The 22,351-nt window shown below is 42.7% G+C and overlaps 2 protein-coding genes across 2 annotated transcripts; both read right to left on the bottom strand.

Annotated features, from left to right (window-relative positions):
* Nucleotides 1–179: 179 nt before the first annotated feature.
* Nucleotides 180–15,464, bottom strand: LOC113166855 (proline-rich transmembrane protein 3). The gene is given in 5 exon segments (XM_026367031.1): nucleotides 180–4,032; nucleotides 6,538–6,603; nucleotides 6,605–6,871; nucleotides 6,976–7,829; nucleotides 15,032–15,464. Coding segments are annotated over 4 exon segments (3,132 nt in total). The 5' UTR covers nucleotides 7,760–7,829; nucleotides 15,032–15,464; the 3' UTR covers nucleotides 180–2,017.
* A 4,010-nt stretch (nucleotides 15,465–19,474) lies between these two features.
* ogg1 (8-oxoguanine DNA glycosylase) lies at nucleotides 19,475–22,332 on the bottom strand. The gene is made up of 7 exons (XM_026367021.1): nucleotides 21,968–22,332; nucleotides 21,510–21,868; nucleotides 21,234–21,413; nucleotides 20,547–20,725; nucleotides 20,143–20,290; nucleotides 19,993–20,042; nucleotides 19,475–19,899 (listed from the first exon to the last, which is right to left on the bottom strand). Exons 1-7 carry the CDS (start codon nucleotides 22,075–22,077, stop codon nucleotides 19,699–19,701), a joined length of 1,227 nt encoding a protein of 408 aa, XP_026222806.1. The 5' UTR covers nucleotides 22,078–22,332; the 3' UTR covers nucleotides 19,475–19,698.
* Nucleotides 22,333–22,351: the final 19 nt, after the last annotated feature.

The following is a 22,351-nucleotide window of genomic DNA, read 5'->3' as shown; positions in this document are numbered from 1 at the left end:
GAAGTAAAAGACAACAGAACTGATACAGTGAAATCTTACATGTCCGTTGGAATGTAGACAACACAAGGCCATTGTACTGTAAATACTAAACAAGTCAAGCAACTCATATCACTGAAAGGTACTGAAAATCACCCTCAGGTAACTGGAAAACAAGTTGGAAATAGAAACTGAGGCATAAATTAAGTTTTCTTTATCTACAAACTGGTCACTTTATTAGCACATATTCACAATAGCATCCCAACACAGCAATCAATCTTTGAGAGCACGTACTGAGAGTTTGTTTAATAATCTGTATTTAGGAAAAAAAATCATTCAAATGGAAAACTGGGAAGTGAACCACTGGGCTATTTTCAGGATACCAAGCTAGTTCGAATGAACTAACAGACTAAATATGTGCTCTGTCTCATTTTAATAATGGCAAAAGTAGAAAATACTAGAACTGAAATCCTGCAAACCTAGCATCATCATTACGATCCTGAGCACAGCCCAGAAAGTCCATGACAAAACCTCTGCAGTCAGGTATCAACTGTCACAGCTCTGCGTATCAGAACAGCATAACTGTCCACACAGCTCAGACATATAGCTACTGCTTTAGATTGTCTTTCACAGTAACAACTACAACTATTTCAAATACTTTTTTCATGAACATCAAAAATAACAATATTTACATTGTCGCTTATACATCATATATTTGAAAGATATTTTCCTCTTGAGTAGTAAAATACTTCAGTCTAGTGCTCAGGCTTAGAATTAAGTGCTACGTTATTGAGTTAGGTCTAGTACTGTATATGAGTTCAGAGGTTCATGCCAAGCAAGTCTTGCATGTTGCAGTCATACAAAGCTGAGGTGCATTTGATTAGATATGAGGTCTAGCACTTTGAATTGGTTCATTGCAACTGATAGGATCGTGATTATGTTTAATATTCTTAGATTTTGTAAATACGCGTAGTTAATTATTGATTGCAAAAGCTTCAGCAAAATGACAAGGTAAAATGCATGAGCCTTACAGTTGAATGCTTGACTTACATTTAAACAGTATCGGTAACCAGTAAAAGCCTCAGTAACAGTTTCAATTGTAAGCATGCGCCTGCATGTTTCTAGCTGTTGTTTACCGCCTGCCCCTTTATATAACCAGCTTCACATTAACACACAAAGCAGACCAGAGAACAGCAGCAGCAGCAGCAGCATGTAAAGAGCTTTGAAGCAGTAATCCATAGCTGAGTCACTATGATGCTTGTAAGATACCATAGAGAGTTAACCCAATTAATAGGTTTATAGCGCCATTAAAAATAGCACAGTCATATATGGCACAATTTTACATCACAAAGCAATTTAAAATATGGAAGACAGCACATAAACAGAAAAATTGAAACTCACAATTAGCCTATATGCAGACATTTTTTCACAGAAACAATAGAAATAGGTCTTAAAGACAGCCACATTCTCTTTCACCCTTCAAACTTTCACTTTCCAACTCTGAGCGGTGCTAAGTACAGGCAGGATCTTAAACCTATTTTATGGGTTATGGGAAGATAACGTATAATGTCACACACATTTCACATGAATGACAAGTAGGGACTTGCTGCAGAGCCTTTCTTAAGAATAGCCGAAATGTGTGTATGGTCCCAGTGTACTAAAGTTGTACCAATGTTATGCAGGTAAATGTTTGAGAGAAAAGAGTACAACAAAGAGTGGCAGATAATGTGTATATAAGAATGAAATGGAGAGACATGAGTGTGTTGTGTTCTTCATCTGTGCTATATCTCCCAGTTTTACTCCCAGAGTAAAAGGTATACCATATCTGCTCCACAAATACAGCTGTTGAACCCTTTAAGAAGACAACAGGCAACTAGGTGAGATTCTTAAAGTTCGTCACCCAGGTCTTCTTTTTTCAGATTTTTCCAAAAAATAATTAATTTATAGGCAGTTCAATGATTAAATTTGTTCAACATTTGGGAAGTCTTGTTAAATGGGTGCATGTGATGTGCATCATTGCTCCTCAGGTACACGGTTTGGTTCATAGGTCAATGATTTCACTGCTGACACTTGCAGAGTCGTCATGTCGGCTGACCTCCAGGTAACTCCGTGACCCCACTGGTCTCCCAGCCCTCGCCCTCCCCCTGTCTGAGTCTGGGGTGATAAATGGCCGTGTGTCATCCATGCCGTCCTCCCCCAGGTGTCCTGTTGATGTTCTGGAGGGACGAAGTGACACAGGGCAGGACACTGATGAAGGGACACTTGCCACACCATTTGCGGGCCACCTGTGACCCTGATGGGAAGGTGTGGGAGGAGCAGTCACCTGCCTGCTAGGGACACTGCTGAGTACGCTTCCACCCAGTGGCATGGAAGACTCTGTTGGGGCATCGCTGCTCTCAGAGAGCAACTGAGGATCACTGTTCCTGCGGAGCCAGGGCCCCTGGCTGCCCCCAGAGCCTGGGGAGGGGGGCTGTAATGTTTGGTTCAAGGGATGAAACAGGCTGCCTCCACCCAGCAGGTGTTCCCTGTGAAGAGCCTCATCAATGCTGCGGGTCAAGTCAATGGGAGAAGGGGGCCGCAGGTCAAACTCATATAGAGACAAGGAAGTGTCTCTATCCTGATCCAGACTGACACTCATTGAGGGCGGCTGGGGATGACCCAGTGCCTGCAGTCTCAGCAGGGAACCTGTGGAGCCATCAGATTTAAGCCGTTCTGCAGAGTGGCCCCTATAGTTGCGTCCCCTGTTGCTGTCTTTGACACAGCGTGACTGCAGGTTGACCTGCTCGTGGTTCTGGTTCCTAATTAGATTTTTACTGATATCAGCTCCAGCGCGCTCATGGCCAGCCCAGTTGTTTGGCACCTCTCCTGGTCCTCCTCCTCCTCCTCCCACACCATTACTGTCGGACTTCCTACAAGGCTTCCCTTTCAGGCTCTGCACGATCTTGGACCAGCAGGTGTGTGTTTGAGTGGAACCTACAGATTGGCCAGGGGACGGCAGGTCTCCTGCTGCTCTGCCATCTGGTCTCCCCTCCTCCCTTCCCCGGCAACCTTGAGGCCTCCAGAACACCCAAGAACCCAGAAATAAGAGAGAGAGCCCCCAGGCCAACTCCAGGAGCCGGGCCCAGAAGTGAACCAGCCACCACCCCCAGTTGAATCGTGTCCAGGTGCCTAGCAATCCATAAAACCATAACGTGGCATGAACATGCAGCCCACAGCACAGTGCTCCCAGAACAGCACACACTGCCAGTACCCTCCCCAGTGTCACGCCTATCCTTCTGCTTCCTGTCCAAGCCTTCCTCCTGGCCTCTTCGGGTAGTCCAGGATGAGGAACAGGAGGGCAGCGTATACGTGGAAAGACATAGCAGAGGAAGCTCAGACAGAGTGCCAGTCCCCAGAACACGGACAGAACCTGTAGGGTGACGGGTACCAAAGGGGACAGGGCTGGGGACAGCAGATCAGCTGCCAGCAGCAGGGTACACTGCAACACAGCCAACACAGCTACCAGAGGAGGACGTTCCATAGTTGAAGGCAGCACACTTACACCTGCCACCCTCAAAGCCAGCAGTGCCAGGGCCGCCTGTGTCCACACCAGCAGGTGTAGAGGTAAGTTGTAGAGAGCTGTAACTGCGGGGCGAGGGAGGAATTTCCGTGTGCCATAGGGGTCTATTAGAAAGAGAGCTGCTCTAAGGCCTCCAGCTAGAAACAATAGTGCATTGGCGAGTGCAAGAGCGCCGCGATGAGGACAGTTTGCACCAGGTGCCAGAGTGAGGCCAAGAGCAGCTCCAGCAAAGATGAGAAGGAAGAGACTTGCTGAACCATAGACATGCAGCTCCCAGGCGACAGCCAATGTCTGGCTCAGGTCACCCCAGTAGAGAAGTGTGATATTAGAGAAGGGATTGGCGCTGGGAGAAGGGGCTGGATTAAAGGTGGAGTGGGGGGCTTGCTGAGGAGGTCCCAGAAGAATAGTACGGTTCCTTTGGATAATGCCAGTCTGATATGTGGGGCCAAACCTTCGGTTAACAGGTACAACACCAGTAGTAAGGAAGGAAGAGGTCCCTAGAAGGAGAGAAACAAAGAAAGGACTGTTAGATTTTTAAAATTATATAGAGTCAAACTTTTAATGAACAGATATTACAACATACTGTATATCAATAAAAAAATTATTTCTCAACTAGTGTAATTCAATTGAAAAGCAGAGCAACAATACACTACAGAAGTACTTTTCAGAGCCACTAGGGGAGTGTAGTTAACCATCATGTGCCAGAGTCACTGGCTCTTTGAAGTAACTTGATCAATTCTGCACACATTGCCCCAGGTCTATATATAATACAAATATAAAGACAAGGTATAATGATATTAGCCAATTTCTACTGTCTTAACAATGTCTATTGTTAACATTGTATTCAATTTCCTTTTCTCTATTCTCTACCCATCAACTGGAATATTGTGTCCCAACACGTGACACTATAAAAAATAATAGACCCAGAACAAAGCCTTTAGTGCAAGCAGGAATGTACCGACTACATGTACTCACACACATTGCAGTTGTAATAAAAAGCAAGGCTAACAACTCATCTAATTGCATTTCATTGGCTCTGTACCAGTACACACAATGACAATGAGGTCTAATCTAAATCTGATCTAATCTAAGATATTGTGTAATATGTAATACCATTGTACAGGACAAATCTTTACATATACAAATTCTAACTAGGATTTGAACATAACTTATAAAAAGTATTTACTCGTGTAATGCAACTGAAACTGCAATAATAACACATTATCAATATGACTTGAATACAATGTAATTATATTCATAAATGCAGCAGACATAATGCTGAGCAAAACTCCTCTGGATAACTGAGTAGCTATTGTGCGCCTTAATTGGATTAGATTATGTAATTAACAAGAACATCTACGTTACATAACACAGTACACAGTACAGTGTCACAATGCATCTATAAACAGGGAAATCTCCCAGTTCAAATTCACAGTATAATACAATACTACCTGACTACCTGATGGGACAAAACAGCACAACAACAACGTCTCATGTTCATTCTGCACGTCTCATTTCTCATGCACACACATACTTCTATTTGTTCAACACGCTCCACCTTAACCTCTCACAATATCCTGGAAACACCCAACAGCATGATAATCGTAGGGTTATTCACCACCACTCTTTGTGAGCTACTCAACTGTACACACAAAAGCAAAAAAAACACAACATAGCATAACTGAGTACTACGACGTTATGTGAACTATTTTATAGGAAATGTGAAAAAATGTACTGGGAAACTGAAACAGCTGAAGCCTGAAGGTAACTAGAATTATTCAATTCAATTGTTTCCTACATTTTATTTGATAGATAGTGGAACAACTTTATCAGTGCTTAAACAATAAAACTATCAGCCACTTTGCAGACTTTAAACCCATCCTTACTCTCTAGAAGACACCCATAAAACTGACACTCTGACTAATGACTCACTCAAACATGTGTCTACTTTCTGGCTCTCTACCTCACTCCTATCACACATACACACACACACACACACACACATCTCACTTTCAAATTCACCGGGGCAAGCTCTGCAGGCAGATCACAGACACACTTCTTTATTTACATAAAGGTATGTTTCACTTCCTTCCCTCAAATGTTTTTTTCAAAATAGGCACAGGATTCCAGATGTGCTGATCACATTTCACAGCTGGATGCACTTAAACGTATCCCTACCCTTGAGTTTTCTCTAACACACACACACACACACACACACACACACACACACACACACACACACACACACACACACACACACACACACTGCTTACACTGCAGGTCCAAATGCTGCAATGAACTAAAACTAAAATAAATATTATGTTCCATCTCATAGGAAATTATGTTTATGGCCCTGATGCAAATGTGGACCAAAAATATAAACATCGTACAATCTGGCATTGTCACAGTTGCAGGCTGTTAATACTTTCCATGACCTGCCAATGAGCCTACTTGAAGGAGTGGAAGAGCCTAAATGTCATTAAGATGTTGTTCTCATGGTGTCTTAGAGACCGCCTCATGTGCCCCATGTGTCATGCGTTTCATTTTCCATCTACTTTTCCTCAACTCCCTTCCATTCACCCCTTTTTCACTGCATCTGGTTTTCATTACCTTCCCCACTCCCTGCATTTCTATGCCTATACCTTTCTTCTACCACACTTCACCCACCCTGTCTACTCTCTCATCTGTATTCCCAACAGTCTCTTTTTCAGAGCCTATTTTCCTCTTGTCTATCTCCTTGGCTGGCTGAGATTCTATCCACCCCCTCTTCAACCCTCCCTCGTACCTCCTACCTCATACTTTCTTTCCTCACTGAGTCTGCCCCGCACAACTACCACCACACTTTCCATGGGAAAGCGTCTCTGCTTTCCCCTCCTTTGAAGCACTTTCCAGATTGTTCCAGTAAAAAAGTCCCAGCTGCACAAATAATTCCATCTTAAATTATCAAAGGATTAAAAAAAAAACAACAGTCAACTACTGAACACAAGATCTTTGTCTCTTACCTCTTCTTGATGACTGCACAGTTGTGCTAGCTGTATTCTTTCCTAGCTGGGCTGTTTGGATTGAGTTGCTGTGTTGCATTTGAGGAGCTTCTTACAACCTCCTGTGTAGTAGTAGTGGTAAGCATACTACTTGCAGATGTGGTTGTCACTTGCAGTAGTGTGGTTTTTGAATGTGAACTGTTCTGGCCTTGACCCAGTGCTTCCATTTCTGATGTCTGTGGCTGTATATCAGTAGAACCAGTGGTGGTAGCTGTGGACTTGGGTTGTCGGGTTGCAGCAGTGGAGCTCTGCTTTGAAGTAACTCTGACAGTAGAAGTGTTTCTGGTCACTTCACCTAAACATGGTGGAAAAGGTACAGTTATAACATGGTGTAAAGATGTTGACCTAAGCAGCCCTTACTGTCATGAAGCACTTGCTCTAATATCTTTGATTTCTCACCTGTTAATGCTACAGTCCGAGGTGTCGCCTGCGTGACCACAGGGGACAACGTGGCTCTCGTCTCAGTCTGAGGTGTTGTAGAGATTTTGCTGGCTGTTGTCAGCACTAATAAGTCCGGCTTCACAGTCGGCCTGTCTGACGGTGGTGTCTTTGCATCCAGAATTTTAGATATTGCAGTCTGTGCCTGAGGCCGGTACTGTGCCATTTCATTAGGAACAGGTGACTCCTCCTTCACAAGCATTGCTGTTGGAGTACTACCTGATCCTAACCCCTGTGGATCACCATCCTCGCTCTCATTTATGGATGCCTCCTCTGCCTCTGTAGGAACAGTAGTAGGGGACAAAGTGGGCAAAGGGGGAGTTAAGCCTTTTGTAGTAGCATCACCCTTTACATGGTGCTTGCTGGATGCTAAACTAGCTGTGTCAGTCCTCGGCCTAGAGGCAGTTGGTTTAATTAAAACTGGCCCACTGCTGAGATTCTGTGAAGAGAGGGCGGATGTAAAAGAAGGGGACTGTGAAGTGGGATGTGTCATTCTTTGTCCCTGCTGCACTGCATTGGCAGTTGTCAGCCTATCCCAAATGGTAGGTTTGATAGGCACATCACTACGCCCTCTGGGGGGCAAAGAGGCCCAGATTCGAACAGTCTGCTTGGTTGGTGGAGATGGAGAATTTATAGGCAGGTCCAGACGAGAGAAGGAGGAGGAGGAACCGATGATGGTCTGAGCGCCTGAAGAATGGAGGAAGGAGAGAAGGAAGGCCAGGAAAAGAAGAGACTTTTGAGCCATGGTCTGCCTCTGATGAAGAGCAGCAACTGGTCCCTTTGTCTTCCTCTGTGACTGTCACTCCATCCTTCTACTGTTCTTTGTAAACAGAGAAAACAGGCATTGTGTAAGTTTCATGCAACAAAAGCACACATATTTAAAGCAACCTTTGCTACTATGATTCTGAAGGGATTTTAGCAGCATGACAACAGATAAGACACAGGGTGTGGTTTCAGAATACATGGCATACAGTATGCCTTCACACATTACCATTCACACACACACACACACACACACAAACAAACAAAACGTACAAGAGTTCATCTTGTAAAGTTACATAACAAGTCACACTGTCAAAATGACCAACACAAGTCACAGATGGTTTTATAGAGTGGCAGATGGACACGTTCACTTTTTTTTCTCCACATTATCTCTGCCATAAAATGTTCTTTGGATGATTAGCACTTTCTTTCTCTTCCAAAGTCATTAGTTATTTATTCCAAGCAGAGGCCGTGGGTGCCAGGAGCAGACAGCTGTAACGTGGAGTATGGTGACGCTCACAGAGCCCAGTGACACGTAGAAACCCCCAAGCCCCTGAGGATAGCAAAATCATACGAGTCATTTCACTAAGCAGCTGCGAGTCGCATCCCCTTAACATGCCCTTCTAATCAAAAAAACACCCCTTTTCTTTTAATGTTACAGTCTCTTCTGACTTATATAAACCTCCCTTGTTCGCACTACTTTCTACCTATGACTCACAGCGGGAGATAACCTCAGGCAATGGAGTCAGGATCATACTGAAACTTCAGCTCAAATGTTACGAGGGAAAGCACAGAAAATAGGAATCGGCGCCTATGGCAGAATTCATTCTGCTGCTCATGACTCACCAAGGGGCCACTCACAGCCACAACGTCTAGTTAAGAGAGAAATACTGCACTACGACGGACGTGCATTGAGTCATTTCTGTGACTATATGGAAAAATGTGTTTAAGAATTTGTGTGTAAGGACAAGGTGTCAGTCACCAAGCAGGAAGTCAGAGAAAGTTTAGTACATAGCAAATATAATCTCGGCTTCCTTTTGAGCACGTCTTGTATTTCTTTGCTTAGTTTCCTTGTTTGTTAAATGTCAGTGGGGCTATAAAAGAGCAGACTTAGAGAAATGTTTCAAATGTAAAAATATAATTAAAAACAGAATTTGCTCAATCATTTAAAACCTATATTTGACTGTCAATAGTACAAAAACAACATATGAAGTGTTGAAATATGAAGACAAGCTGTTTTCAGTGTAAAAACTGGGATTGGGATTTCATTATCTTCTGTACTCAGATGATAAGATTGAAAACAAATATTGAATGGACATGACTGCCTGGCCCTCAGGTGGCACTGCATTAAAAAACAAAGATCCAAAAGATCCAGGAATGATGCTGCCTTCTCTTGGCCCATTGAAGATGAACTGAGGCAAATTAGGAAACAGTCCGTTTGCCTGACAAGTCACATTTTTATATTCATTTTGCACATCACTGATGCTGCAGCGTCCAAGCTAATGAGGAGACGAACCATTCAGCTTGTTATCAATGCACAGTTTAAGAGCCAGCATCCCTGATGGATTGTGGTGCAGTAGTGCTGCACATTGCATGGGTAAGTTGTGCATCTGTGAAAGCACCCATAATGCTGAACAATATATATGTTTAAGGGCAACATGTGGTGCCATTTAGACGATGTCTTTTTTAGGGAATGCCTGTCTTATTTCATTACGACAACGCCAAACCACATTCTGCATGTATTCCAACAGCATGGCTCCGCTCCATGTTAAACGGGCTTGTCTGCAGCTCAGTTCTGTCACCGACTGAACAAAGGAGACCCCAAACTGTCAGGCAAACATGGGGGAAAACATCAAAACTAGTTATCAAATACGTATTTGCACTATTTACAAATTAATTCTATTTTTTATTTACATTTCATGCAGCATCTCAACTTCTTTTGTAAATTAGGGTTGCATATCTCAATCTCAACCCACTCACAGTAGCCTTAATGTTTATTTTCCTTTCTCAACTATCAGTCTAGTCGGCTGTTGGCCAACGCATGATTAATCTCTGCTTTTCCCCCGTCTCTCTTTTCCTCTTGTCCCCCACTTAAGTCGAGTTATCTCGACATAGCTCTACAGCATGTTCCTAAGTAAAGGATGAAATAAAGCCGGAGAAGATGGAGTGATAAGTCAGAGCAGAGAAGGTGGATACAAGACAGTGGAGATAAGAAAGGGGCACACAGAGCAGATGGGCAGGAAGAGAGATTCGGAGATGGAAGGGTAGTGAAGGTGGAGAAGGCACAGTGATGGTAATCAAACTCACAGTGGTGGGTACGGCAACGAGAGAGGGCAAGAATTAAAGAGATCTGTGACAAAATTAAGACTGAGAGGAGCAGTTAGAGCAGTAAATTTAGAGCACGCAGAAGGGCATGAGTAGCGAGTTAAGAGGAACTGACACAACCTAAGTAGAATATTTGAGAAAAAGGAGGACGAGTCACAAGGAAACTGTGTTTCAGGATTAACAGGTTTGTTATGACCCAAGCAGGGATATGGTCCAGGAAGGCATGCGGAGAAACTGTGCCTGTTTCACCTTTCCTCTGAACTTAGCTGGCAGATGTGCAATCTCTGACAGACTGAGATTAACAACTTGACCATTGAGAAATGCCTTTTACTGTAAACATACCGCTGCCCTTATCCAAAGTAATCTGGTGCAGGTCAGGTTGTGTGTGTGTGTGTGTGTGTGTGTATAAGCGTAGGTAGTATGTATTAATGAGTCTCAAAGGCATATGGTTGAATAAGCTCGAGTGAGAGGAGAGAAACAGTCTCCTGCTGTATTGAAACACACACACACACACACACACACACACACACACACACACAGTGGTTTCCCAAAATGTTTTTCTTGACTGTAATTACACAATTTGACTACAGGTTTCCACTGAACTAATACAAGTGGAGTAAACTGAGGCAGGATGGTAGCTGCAAACTGATTCAGGCTAAACAAAGATCAGATCAGTGTAATCAGACGGTTTGTTTAGCTGGAATAAAAACCTGGATACTCTCAGCCCTCCATGGCACATCCTTCACTGCCACATGCCACAATCAAGTGAACAGTGAGTAAAATCCACGCACATGCACTCACAAACAAGACAGATCATCCTTCTGTTACTGTCCAGAGGGAAAAGGCAGATGGGTGCTCCCTCAGTCGGAGTATTTTTATTATGTTGAGAACCCACTGGGCCGAGGGACACATCACTCTCTATTTGACCTGCGCTGGGTTGTGCGTGTTATTTCGATGTCGTCACTCTCACTGGCACAATGCGTTCTTTATCCAGAGCAGGAAATGCCCACGGATAATATTGAATAGTACAGCAGCAAGCAACAATCTGAAGATTACTATAAACTCCGCGCTCTCTGCGTGGAGCTACTGGTTATACAATCACATGACTCAGTGCACCAGCAGCTGCTGCTAATCAGCTAATCATTGCAGTAGTGATGTCATGTCTACACTAGTGTATTACTACAACCAGCTAATGTTTGAACACATACAAGGAGCGAGCCAAACGGGGTGAGGTGAGCAGGCAACGTTTCGGAGAAGATCTGTCTTTCTTGTAAATGTCCTGTCTCACTGCTAGATTCCAGACAGTCTGGCAGTGCACAACTTCCATTAATTTGGGTGAATATTTCCACAGACACACATAAAGTAAGTCTGTTTGTGGACAGAGGGATCTGTGTCTTTTCAACAAAGACTGGTTAACTGTACGCTTATCTCCACTGGGGCTGGGTATTATGCCTCAGGGCTTTTTGGTACCAGCAATGTACCTGTTGCAATAAGAACTGAGTTAAAGAATGTACTTACTCTATTTAAGTTTATAAATAGAGTATAATTTATAAAAATACTAATTTAGTATTGCTACCAAAACTCTTATTTGGCATCGTATTGTTTAAACTGAAATTATATGCAGCCAGCACATGGGTTGAATATATCTGGAGTTTGACATAAAAAAAAATATTTATAATCACATAAAAGCAATTCTGCTACTTTTTTTGGGATAAAATACACAGTTTCTATCTGGTTTCATTTAGTAACAAAGTGCTACAAACACATAGCACAACAAAAGCAGGTATATTTGAGCTGCTTATCTGTTGTGATTCAAGCTTAGAACCAGGGCGAAACCACCCTGCAATAATGATTGGACACCTCCAAGGTGGATTTCACATTGAGGCTGATAGGAAAATGATCATTTTAAGGTATTTTATTAAAAATATATAATATAGATAAGTTAAGGACTCACCAAAGTTGTTACAATGCATCTTGAAAGAGTCATCACGAATGGCGGGCTAACTAATCATCATTACCATCTCTACTGTCACACCACCTTAGCTAAAAGCTCAAATACCAAATGACCCAGGTCTAGTCTCCCTCATGTATGTCTCAGTGCATAAAAGTTTCAAGGCCAAATCTTTCACTGGGAGTCCAGTACTTCAGTTGACTTGTAGTATCCAGTGTCAAAATAGCTCCCTCATGAGCAAAGTCATAACCAAAGAACTGCTCATCTGAGAAGGAGAGCTTGTTAATGGAGGACGGCGATGTCCTTGAATGGGACGGAAGAAAATAACGTACAAAACTCTGAAAGAGAAATTGACAGTAAGAATCGACTTACAAGGTGAGAGAGGTAGAGTAACAGGGTTTATGCAGTCACAGCAGAACTGGACAGACATAGCAAGCAAAGACAAAAAAAAAAAAACAAACAAAAAAAACAGCAAGATAGATGTAGAGATAAAAAGAAAGGAGAAGACAGAATATGAAGAAATTGGGATGAATTATACAAAGTTGTGGATGATGAATTATACAAAGTTGTGGATGATGAATTATACGACATTGTGGGACCTCTCCACTGCTACAGTTCCTCAGTCTAACAGGGCAGTTGCTGCCTGCCCCTCAGACTGCCACACGTGTCTATAACTTGTTTGTACTGAACTCTGGAGAGGGAGAGGTGAGACTGTGAAGCAGTGTACATATGTGAATTTGTGTGTATGTGAGACGGAGTGAGGCACGGAGAGAGTAGGGGAAATGGGAGAGGGAGTGTATGTGGTTGTACTGGTATGCGGGTTCTGGGGGAGGTCGCTGGTTTGACCGTTAAAATTCCACACCTTGAAATAACATGGATTTCAAACAGCTCCCACAATATCTTCTGGTTCATTTTGATTATAGCTACCATCCTGACATAATGTTCACAGAACAGCCACCTAATCATTCGGATTATAAGAGCTGATAGTATATTACATTATAATATTAGTATGTTAAAGAGATACAGAAGGTCTCAACATGCCTTATGGGTTCTCCAGGAGCTTTTCCAGGCGAGGTCACCCAACTCAGAGACCTATGCCTCTGACTTAGCTCTTAGGACAATCCAAAGCCTGTTAAAGATGCCTCCCTCATGGCTCTCTGCTGCCTGGGGGGGGTGTCAAAACTGTACAGTGGCACATCAGACCACACAGCGAGGCCATGCTGCACGGAGAGCGGAGGCTCCATAACCAATTGGGGATGTGTTTGATCCCTAGTTAAAGCAGATGTCCAGCTTAAAAGAGCTGAGCCCCACAACCTCTTTGACTGAGGTTCCTCCTTCATGCGAGTCACAGATCAAAGGCTGAAGGTCAGCGTTAAGAGGGTGAGGCACTTTAGCTGCACTGTGACAGACAGGCACAACACTCTGCACAAAAATGTGATTATGGAAAGAAAGTCTACACAGATTCAGTGATTAATTATGATCTGAGTGTGTTCAGATGTTCAAATAAGGCCTCACCCCATCCCAGAAAGACGCCCAGAGAGATAGTGAGAGTGATGACTGATTGAGACAGCTGCTAAACCAAGCTAAGTCAAGCCACGAAACACTTTCAGGAAAATAGATTACAGGCACCACGAGTCATAAAGTGTTAACTCCCTGCCTGCTGTGGGGAGTAAACCACAGTCAACCGGAGACTCTCACATTGTTACAGCTGGATGCAATAAAACAACTGTGTTAAGTGGTGTGTTGTGTGGCAATCACCTCATTTGCAAACAGACTGAGAACGTACACAATCTTGTGCATGAATGTCCCTTCTGCATATTTATTTAATGTATCAATACATTTACTTAAGTGTAGCCATAAATAAACTAATGTCTTTGTGTGGATTTGTGTATATTTTCCACTATTCTGGAAGCTCAGGTCTGTTCTGGGGAATGTTCAATGCAGCCTGTTCTGTTCACTGGAGTGGAGCCTTTAACTCTCCTCCAGTCCAAACTTTAAAAAACAATTAAAGTCATTAAACTAATGCTCTCAAAGCCCCATTTTGAAAACCGCAATCAAAGCAGACAGCGAGTCCATCTTGAAGTGTTGAGTGTCAAGTCATCTAGCAGGGCTTTGCATCCAGTATCGCTGTGGAGCGGCTCCGTCTGTGCGTGCGCGCTCGGTGAAGGCGCACCGGCGCGCAGCATTTCCCTTCCCTCTCTCTCTCTCTCTCTGCTGGATGCATTCAAACTCTGACGAGGAACAGGTGGATGCAGCTCTTGTAAGCACTACAAGCCCCTGTGCTGACATGATGAGGTCGAGCAACCCTCGAAGTCAACTGCACTGTAAACACATACAAACACAACGCGGTGCGGGAGATGGAGAAACAGTCCTCCAGTTGTTGGGACTTTACCAAAGCGCACACGCTTGTTTCCACGTTCTGAACAGTCGAGTCTTTCAGGTGTCCTGGGATATGTGGTGGCATCGAGGTTTGCCATTCAAATGAAGTAGCCTGAAGTTGGCTGAGTCAAGCAGCTGACGTTGAAGTGACACACCGGGATCCATGTGATATCCGCCTTAACGAAGGTTAACAGCTAATTACAAACTAAAACATAGTCACAGCTTCATCGTGGTTACTGCACAATGACTTAACATTTTGATAGACTGGACGATTTAATTTGTGCACTCTATTCACATTCCGACGTTATTACGCATAGGATCGGTAACGGCGTTACTTTGCTCGTTACCACTGTAAAGGAACTGCACATAACGAGCGCGTATTCCCAGTAACGTAACGCGGGACACACAAAGTAAAGAAACTAACTAACGTGATAGGTAAACGTGAACGTCAGACTGCCATTAATGGCCATGTAACGTTAATCCGGACCGTCGGCTGGCAGCCTGGCACAGGTAGAGACACATGAATCACTGCGCAAAGTATCGCCGCATAGCAGCCACTCCACAAATGTTAGTAAGTCCATCCGTTCCCAACAACTGTACCTGCAGATCTGTGCGGCTCCTCTCCGATGGCGTCTTCTGCGGCAGGATACGGACACTAGGACATAACCGGCTTCACCACAGGAGGAGTGCTGTGCAGGTTCACCGATGTTTAACCGCAGGATACAGCCGGCGGAGGCGAAAGCGGTCCTCTGTCGACATACACAGGGGGTTGCGTTCAGCAGCCTTGTCTCTCTTCCAGCTCTGTAGCCGTGAGCTAGTAAGGAGATGTAACGTTACGCCCCCTATAACCGCTCCATCTCTCCTCACGTCGCTCCCTCCCTCCGTTTTTTTTTCCTCACAAGCGGATAAACACGACAGCCTACCTACCAACCTGCAGCCGGGCTCGTCTGTTGCGCAACAGCAGATTGACGGTTGTTACCATGCCGTGGATCACTTCATCTGAATTTTACAAAGCTGCCTGTTTAGACAGTGCCCAGTGGAAATGTGACGACACTGGTGTTGACATCATCACGCAGTATGCAGGTTCTGGGTTGTTTCCTTAAACACCTCCCCTCTACGAGATGTTATCTACTAAACGTGGGCCGGTAAAGTAAACGGGGATTCACCTGGAGACAGGTGAGTGACGGCAACGAAAACAATAAGCTGGGAACAGAAGTGTTCATGAAACTCTAGCTGCCCTCTCTTCTCAACATGATACTGTTTCCTCATGCCGCACCTTGGCTCTGTGCCTCCTCTTCACCCCCCCACCTGATGGTCTCTCTGTATTGCACAAACACTCTAGTTTGGACATGTTACTGAGACTGCAGCTCTGTCCCCATTGAGAACAATGCTGGTGTAAGTTGACAAAGAATAGACAGCACACTCTGAACTTGGTTACCTAAGGTAAACAGCTCACTCTCACTATTGGTCACTTTCATTACATTGTCTGTTCTGTACAGCTAAGACTATAAATAACCTGTGGAGCTCAGAGGATTGTCTTAATGCCATTACATTACCACTGAGCCAGCAGGAGATCCAGTGAGAGGTTTGGACAACAACAGTGAGAACACTTCAAGGTGTTTATCACATTACTGAGCACGGATTATGACTAATAGTCTGGGATAAGCGATCCAACATATTGAAATATAAACCCTCCAATGTTCATGTCAACTTGTTGCAGGAGATGTCCTGTGATATAGATTATAGGCACATGTAGGCATTTCATGTGTTTGATTGCGTGTGCATGCACACCTCTTATCTGTTGCACAGTATTTACTATATTTGAGCAAATCCCTTTATGTTTGTTCTGTAACACGATAACTGTTGTTTAAAATCTGTTGTAATCTCAGGAGTGAGGGGGCGGCTTTGTCCTCCTGTCCCAGTTTTCTAGTGTTTCTAGTGTCTCAAGTGCTCAAATCAGCAGGTTTCAGAAGAGGTTTCCACATATGTACTGATGCCAAAGTAATCCTGTACAATAGCCTATGTTACCATGCTCCACCAATGAAGAATTAATCAGATCCCAGAGTAAAAATAATAGAAGAATAACAATGTCAAAAGGAAACTACTGAATGAAAGGATTCTGTTACAAGTCTTTTCAAAACCAGTGTAGCCTACTTAAGTGTTATCAGCTTCATGCACTGGCAGTATCTGAAGTTAAACGCAGCAGTTCTGCAATAAATTAAAATATTCCCAGTGGCTTATTTATTACTGTGTATGATGAGATTGTTAATGAGGTGACAAGTCCACGCTACAGTATATACTTAGATGGTTTAGTCCAGTGAAGACAGGGGTCGTGAAATGATTCATTAGAAAGAAAAAGAAAAACACTAATAAACAAATCTTTAATTTCTTTTAGCATTCTCACTATTAGATATTATTTTATGCTCATTATTAATTTGCAGTTTTTGCACTATCAAGTACGATAAACAAGCAGTTAATAACATTGACTAGCTACTTTGCAACATGTCTTTCACTTTCCTAAAATTAAAGCATGTCAACCCTGTAACTCACATGTATATCACCTTTGACTGACAGCTCTTAATTCATATGGGGAATTTTTAGTGGGATCTAAATCAAGTGAGAGACATATTCTTAGAAAGGAAGACCCAAGCTGCACTGATACTGTCATAGACTAAAACCCCATATGGAATCCCAGACCCGTATATATATATATACACACTATGGGTAGCATTTCTATACCATCTTTGTCCAGCAATGTGGCAAATAACATTCCACCTAGTCATTTCCACTGATTGTGGTAGAGGCTCTGAAATTCAACACTGGAGCAGACGGAACTGCTTCTTCCTCTCAATCTATAAGCCCTTGAACCTTAATCACAGCCAGCCAACTATCAGATGGTAGAACGTATTCATTTTCAAACACAATATAAGCCTCTTTCATTAAGAACAGCCAAGATGTTCATATGCTAGCATCCATCTGCATGCACACGAGTCAGACAAGATCTAAAATGCCTCTGCAGTTCTGTGCTTTCGGTCTTACTCTCTCCCCTCATCCTGTGGTTGTCTAGACACCAAAGAACAATCTCCCCATCTCCGGGCCCCAAAGACAGTCCCCATGTGGGTCTGTCAGACTCCCCCACGGCTGCCTCCAACAGCATTGGGTTTCACCACATCTAAGGTGAATCATCACAACTCTCTTTAAATTTTATCCATCTTAGGTATTGTATCAAATGCTGTTATATAATACATCTGTTACTATTCAGGAATAACAACCATCCATCATTTCAAGTGGAAAACACAGTGTGGATGTGCAGGGAGACCATTTTTGGGATCTCGGCGGAGAGAAACACCCTCACAACCTGCATGTGATAAATTAATCATTTGGTAATGAAATAATAATAACAAAACATCTATGTGAAAAAAATACTAAAATATAAAATTGTGAACTGTGTGAGATTTACACTGTCAAATAATAAACATATCTGAGTTTTCCTTGTTCTTTTAACTTATATCCTTACTTTTACATTCTGTTTGCAAAGTGTATATAGATCCATTGTATAGTTAATTAAAAAAGTAATCAATGTAGTATACTATGTAGTATTACTACTAATAAGACTTGTTTTAACCATGTACAGTATATTACCAGAGCATATTGTCGTATGTTCCATTTATACTGTCGTAGTTGTCATTTTTTTATCTCAGTGTGTATTAGGCTGTGTGTTTTCCAACTAGGTCCCGCACATCTCTCTAACTCAACAAACACAAAACACCTCTCACGTGCTGCCACCCAGATGCAAATACAATACAACACATACAATCTGGCTGCTGCACATCTGGAAAGAGACCTTTCCACTGTGCTGGGAATTCAGAAGTGGCACCCCCTGGTGCCTGTACGAAATACTAATGCCCTCTTAGAGAAAGGAGGCGCACTGGGAGATGTCCTTTGAACTAAACAAATCCTAAAGGCATTACACAAGCTGAGACCCATCTCTTATATAATGCTCAGGCCGCTGTTGGTTTGTTTGAGTCGTGTGCACAGAGATAGCCTTTATTTAAAATTCATGTCCCAACCTCCGGCGCACTTTCACCTATTTTATTATTTTCCTTGTCTCTCAGCTCTATTTTTAGTATTTTCTTCTTCTGCGTGACTCTAAAGAGGCCCTAAAGCTGGGCCCTTGCTTCTATCCAGCTCAACTGGAGTGGGGATGAAAGCTGACTCACATATTTAACTCGCATGGCTGCACTCTTCTACAAATGAAACACGTGTGTGGATGTAAGACATGCACATATGAACACGCAAAGAGATGTTACAATTACTGTACATGCATGATGCACCTGCTCACAAATGCCCAAACATCAGAGAATGCCACTCAAAAAATGGCACGAGCCCCGGTAGTCCCCAACACTTTTTAGAATAAATTTTCTTTTGGTATTTTAAACAATCTAAAATATTGCTCAGTCACTGCAGCAAAGGGACAGTAATAGGTCAAACATCACAAGAGACATGTCTATGCTGTCATCAGAGACAGTCACACTAGCCCCAAGCAGTGACAGCAGATAACTGCAGTCCCTGCTATAAAAAGACCAGCTGACACAGTCAACTAATGTCTATAGATAAACATACAGACACCATAGCATTTCACAGCAACCGAACCACACAGCTTTTTGTGATCCAACAGACAGAGATACTCCTGCACCTTGATTCAGGAGAAAACACTGTTTAGTTTTCTGTGACCTATTCAGATATGTATACACGCCAAGCCGTGTTAGTACATGGTGTAACAATAACCAGGGGGGTTTAAAGAAAGCATTCATGGAAGAAAAAAAGTGCAATTTGTCCCTAAATTTCAGGAAAGGCAAATGCAAATCCACTGTGATGTTTAAGCATCCCAATATATATATACTGCCACCTGGGGGCCACTTCTGGGGACATTTATCAGGAGTAAGAGTCATGACTGTGCTTGAAGATACTTCTGTAGTGAAAGTGTTATAATTTCCCCAAAATACATACATGAGAAAACATCACGTTATGCATTTTGTCTTTATTGTAAAAAAATAAACACACAACCGTGCTGCATTTATAACATCAGACTCATAAGGAAGAGGAATTATGAGAGGTCACAGCAAAATACACAAAACACATTCACTAAGCATCTTTACAGCACTCTTATTTATACCATGTTCCTGCATAATTATTCTTCTATATATTTCATTTCAGTGAGGTATTAAATGAAGCTGAATTAATAATAACTGTGTAAAAATATGTGTTTAATCTGAATCATTCTCTACACACATTTTTACTTTCTTCTGATGTGCTTGTTTCTTGTTGTTTTGTATGCTATGTCTTCGTTTATTATGTTGCAAGCTACTGCACATTTCATCCTCATTCTCTTCCTCCTTCTTTAGCTGTTTCAGATGTGGCACTTGTTTTAACTTTTGGAATTTCTTGAGGTCGGAACAGAACAACACCTAAAAGAGGAAGAGACTCTGTGATTGTAGCAGAAAGGGAGAGTGTAAAACATGAAACATACTGAATGTTAAATGGTAATTGGTAAAACTCACCGACTGTGCCCAACCAGCATAAGGACCCCAGAGTTTTCTGAAAAAATCACCTGCATAGAAAAAAAGCATCACATTTAAGATCACAGAGAACAATTGTTAAATTATTATGTTTACACTCACTGGACACTGATGAGGTGCATGAATACGAACCAAGATCCCGGTGAAGTTTATCTGTGATGCTCTTTTGCCCGCTGCCAGCAACATATTTGTAGTCACGCTTAGCAATCTGCCACACATGTGTGTCTATGGGCACAGCCTCTGCCTTATCCAGGGACATCAGGCACACACAGTCTGCCACCTAAAGGACAACATTATTACATTATCTTTCCATGTGTTCAGTACATTTCTGAAAAACTACACAGGGTGCCTGTGGGTCAGAAGGTAGAGCAAGTTCTCCATCAACTGGAAGAGCTTCCATCCAAATGTCATGTCTCTGAAGAAGACACTGAACCCCAAGTTGCTCCTGTGTGTGTGTGTGTGTATGACTCTCACTTTTGATAAAAGCCTCTGCAATGTCTAAATGTAAATGTATAATGTATGTGAGATTGCTGTACCTTGGTGCCCACACCAGGGAGAGTACGCAGAGCATCGCGGGCCTGCAAATACGGAACGCTGCGTAGACCTTCAAGCCACTGGAGCCCATAGGTGTCTTGAATTTGATTCGCACTTTGCTGCAAAAACCGAGCCCTGTATCCAAAACCCAGATCCCTGAGACGTGCCTCTACGCTGCTGTCTGCCAATTACAACATGGAAAACATGCGATGGCAATAACATGAAAGGATTATGTGGTTGACAATGTGGTGCATTTCATATGCACTTCATTGGTTATGAAAGATACAAAAGGCTGGTCTGTCAAAATATTAGTAAATGTTAACACAATTCTCCATTTATAGTAACTTATTAGCAACTAATTTCATATAACACAATTTCCTAAGTTTATTATAACAAGAATCTTGTTATAACCACACTATAACTTTATCTTGTTTCATTTCATGAAACCTAAGTATCACATCACACAAAACAAGCTTATAACAAGATTGAAGAATCCACTGTTGTACAATAGCAATAGTGAAATTTGCATTTACACCACTGAATCATTGGTAACATGAACTAATAGTGAGGACACTTCTCTGTATTCTGCAACATAACTGTTAACTCAGTAGACACACAACTTACACAAGAAATTCAAATTGTCTTGACTAGATTGTAAGAAAAAACAGTGTAGGGAAAAACTATAGCACCTGAAAGCAGAGCCAAGGAAGGAAAGTCGTAATAAGACGTTTGATCCAGCTGGCACAGTGGGGTTCCCAGAGCCTGACACAGTCTCTCCACCATCCCCTGGATGCGAGAGATGTGGTTGTTGGACGTGCAAATGAAGGAGAAGAGGCATTCAGTGGGGTCCTGGCGCAGCATTCGCACACCTGAGACAGGATCAAACTAGATTTAAAGCATAAAATTCATATTTGCTGTCATTACTTATTCTGTAATAAGGATGTGACAAACACACATGCGCTGACCTGTGAAGATGTCAGCAATGCGCTTGAAGTGGGGGTCTGCTGCTCCCCATTCTGAATACAGATCAGCCAACTTGATGTTCAGCTGGAAGTAATCTCTCAGCAGCTCTTCTTCTCTTCTTTCAGTGTCTTGTACTGTCACGGCCACTGACTCGTCTTCCTTCTTCAGAGCCCCTTTGAATCTCTTTTCAGAATGGTTTTCTTTCTGAAGAGAAACACTAGCTCTCCTCTTCCTGTCACTTCCTTCCTGTCTGTCTTGGTTTTTATAAACATAGTACCACAGAGTGTCGTCTGTCTGTGTCAGAGTCCACACTCGTCCTCCCATCACTCCACTCCAATGGTTTTCTGCAGTTTCTCTCCAACTGTGGATTGAAATATACCATTATGCAAAGACAGGATATTATCTAAAGTATGCTCTACAGCTCTCTTGTTGATGACAGATTGTGTGACAGCCAACCTACCGGAAAGTCTGACCACAGGCAAGAGTGAGATCCAGACGCAGCTCGGACTTTGGGCAAGACAGGGATCTCCACAATTTTGCCTGCGATGACAGAACCGCATGTTTGGCCATAGCTGCTTTGATTCTAGCAGCTACCTTGCTGGTTGTGTGGAAGGTTTTAATAAGAACTAAGAACAAGTCCCTTCAGACTCATCCCAATTAATTTCAGGAAAAGCTACAACTATAACTTTCACGGAGTTGTTGTGCTAGCTTTGATTGAGATGGACAACAAAAACCTTACACAGCGTTGCAAGGCGGCACATATTTAGGAAAAAAATGCAAAGATTGCAACGTCGGCGTACTTGAAATTCAAAATTATATCAGATATAAATATGAACTAGTTATA

The sequence above is a fragment of the Anabas testudineus genome, chromosome 7 (assembly GCF_900324465.2).
Source record: "Anabas testudineus chromosome 7, fAnaTes1.2, whole genome shotgun sequence".
NCBI lineage: Eukaryota > Metazoa > Chordata > Actinopteri > Anabantiformes > Anabantidae > Anabas > Anabas testudineus.
Note: the sequence above shows the minus strand (reverse complement) of the source record. Positions and strands in the feature narration are given on the sequence as shown.

What these genes read in the sequence shown, in the direction of transcription:
- ogg1 (XM_026367021.1), bottom strand. Translation starts at nt 22,077, where the DNA reads ATGGCCAAACATGCGGTTCTGTCATCGCAGGCAAAATTGTGGAGATCC. An exon ending in GCCTGTGGTCAGACTTTCCG is followed by an intron (nt 21,869 to 21,967) that starts GTAGGTTGGCTG and finishes TTCAATCCACAG; the next exon opens with TTGGAGAGAAACTGCAGAAA. An exon ending in ATGCTGGTTGGGCACAGTCG is followed by an intron (nt 19,900 to 19,992) that starts GTGAGTTTTACC and finishes TTCCTCTTTTAG; the next exon opens with GTGTTGTTCTGTTCCGACCT.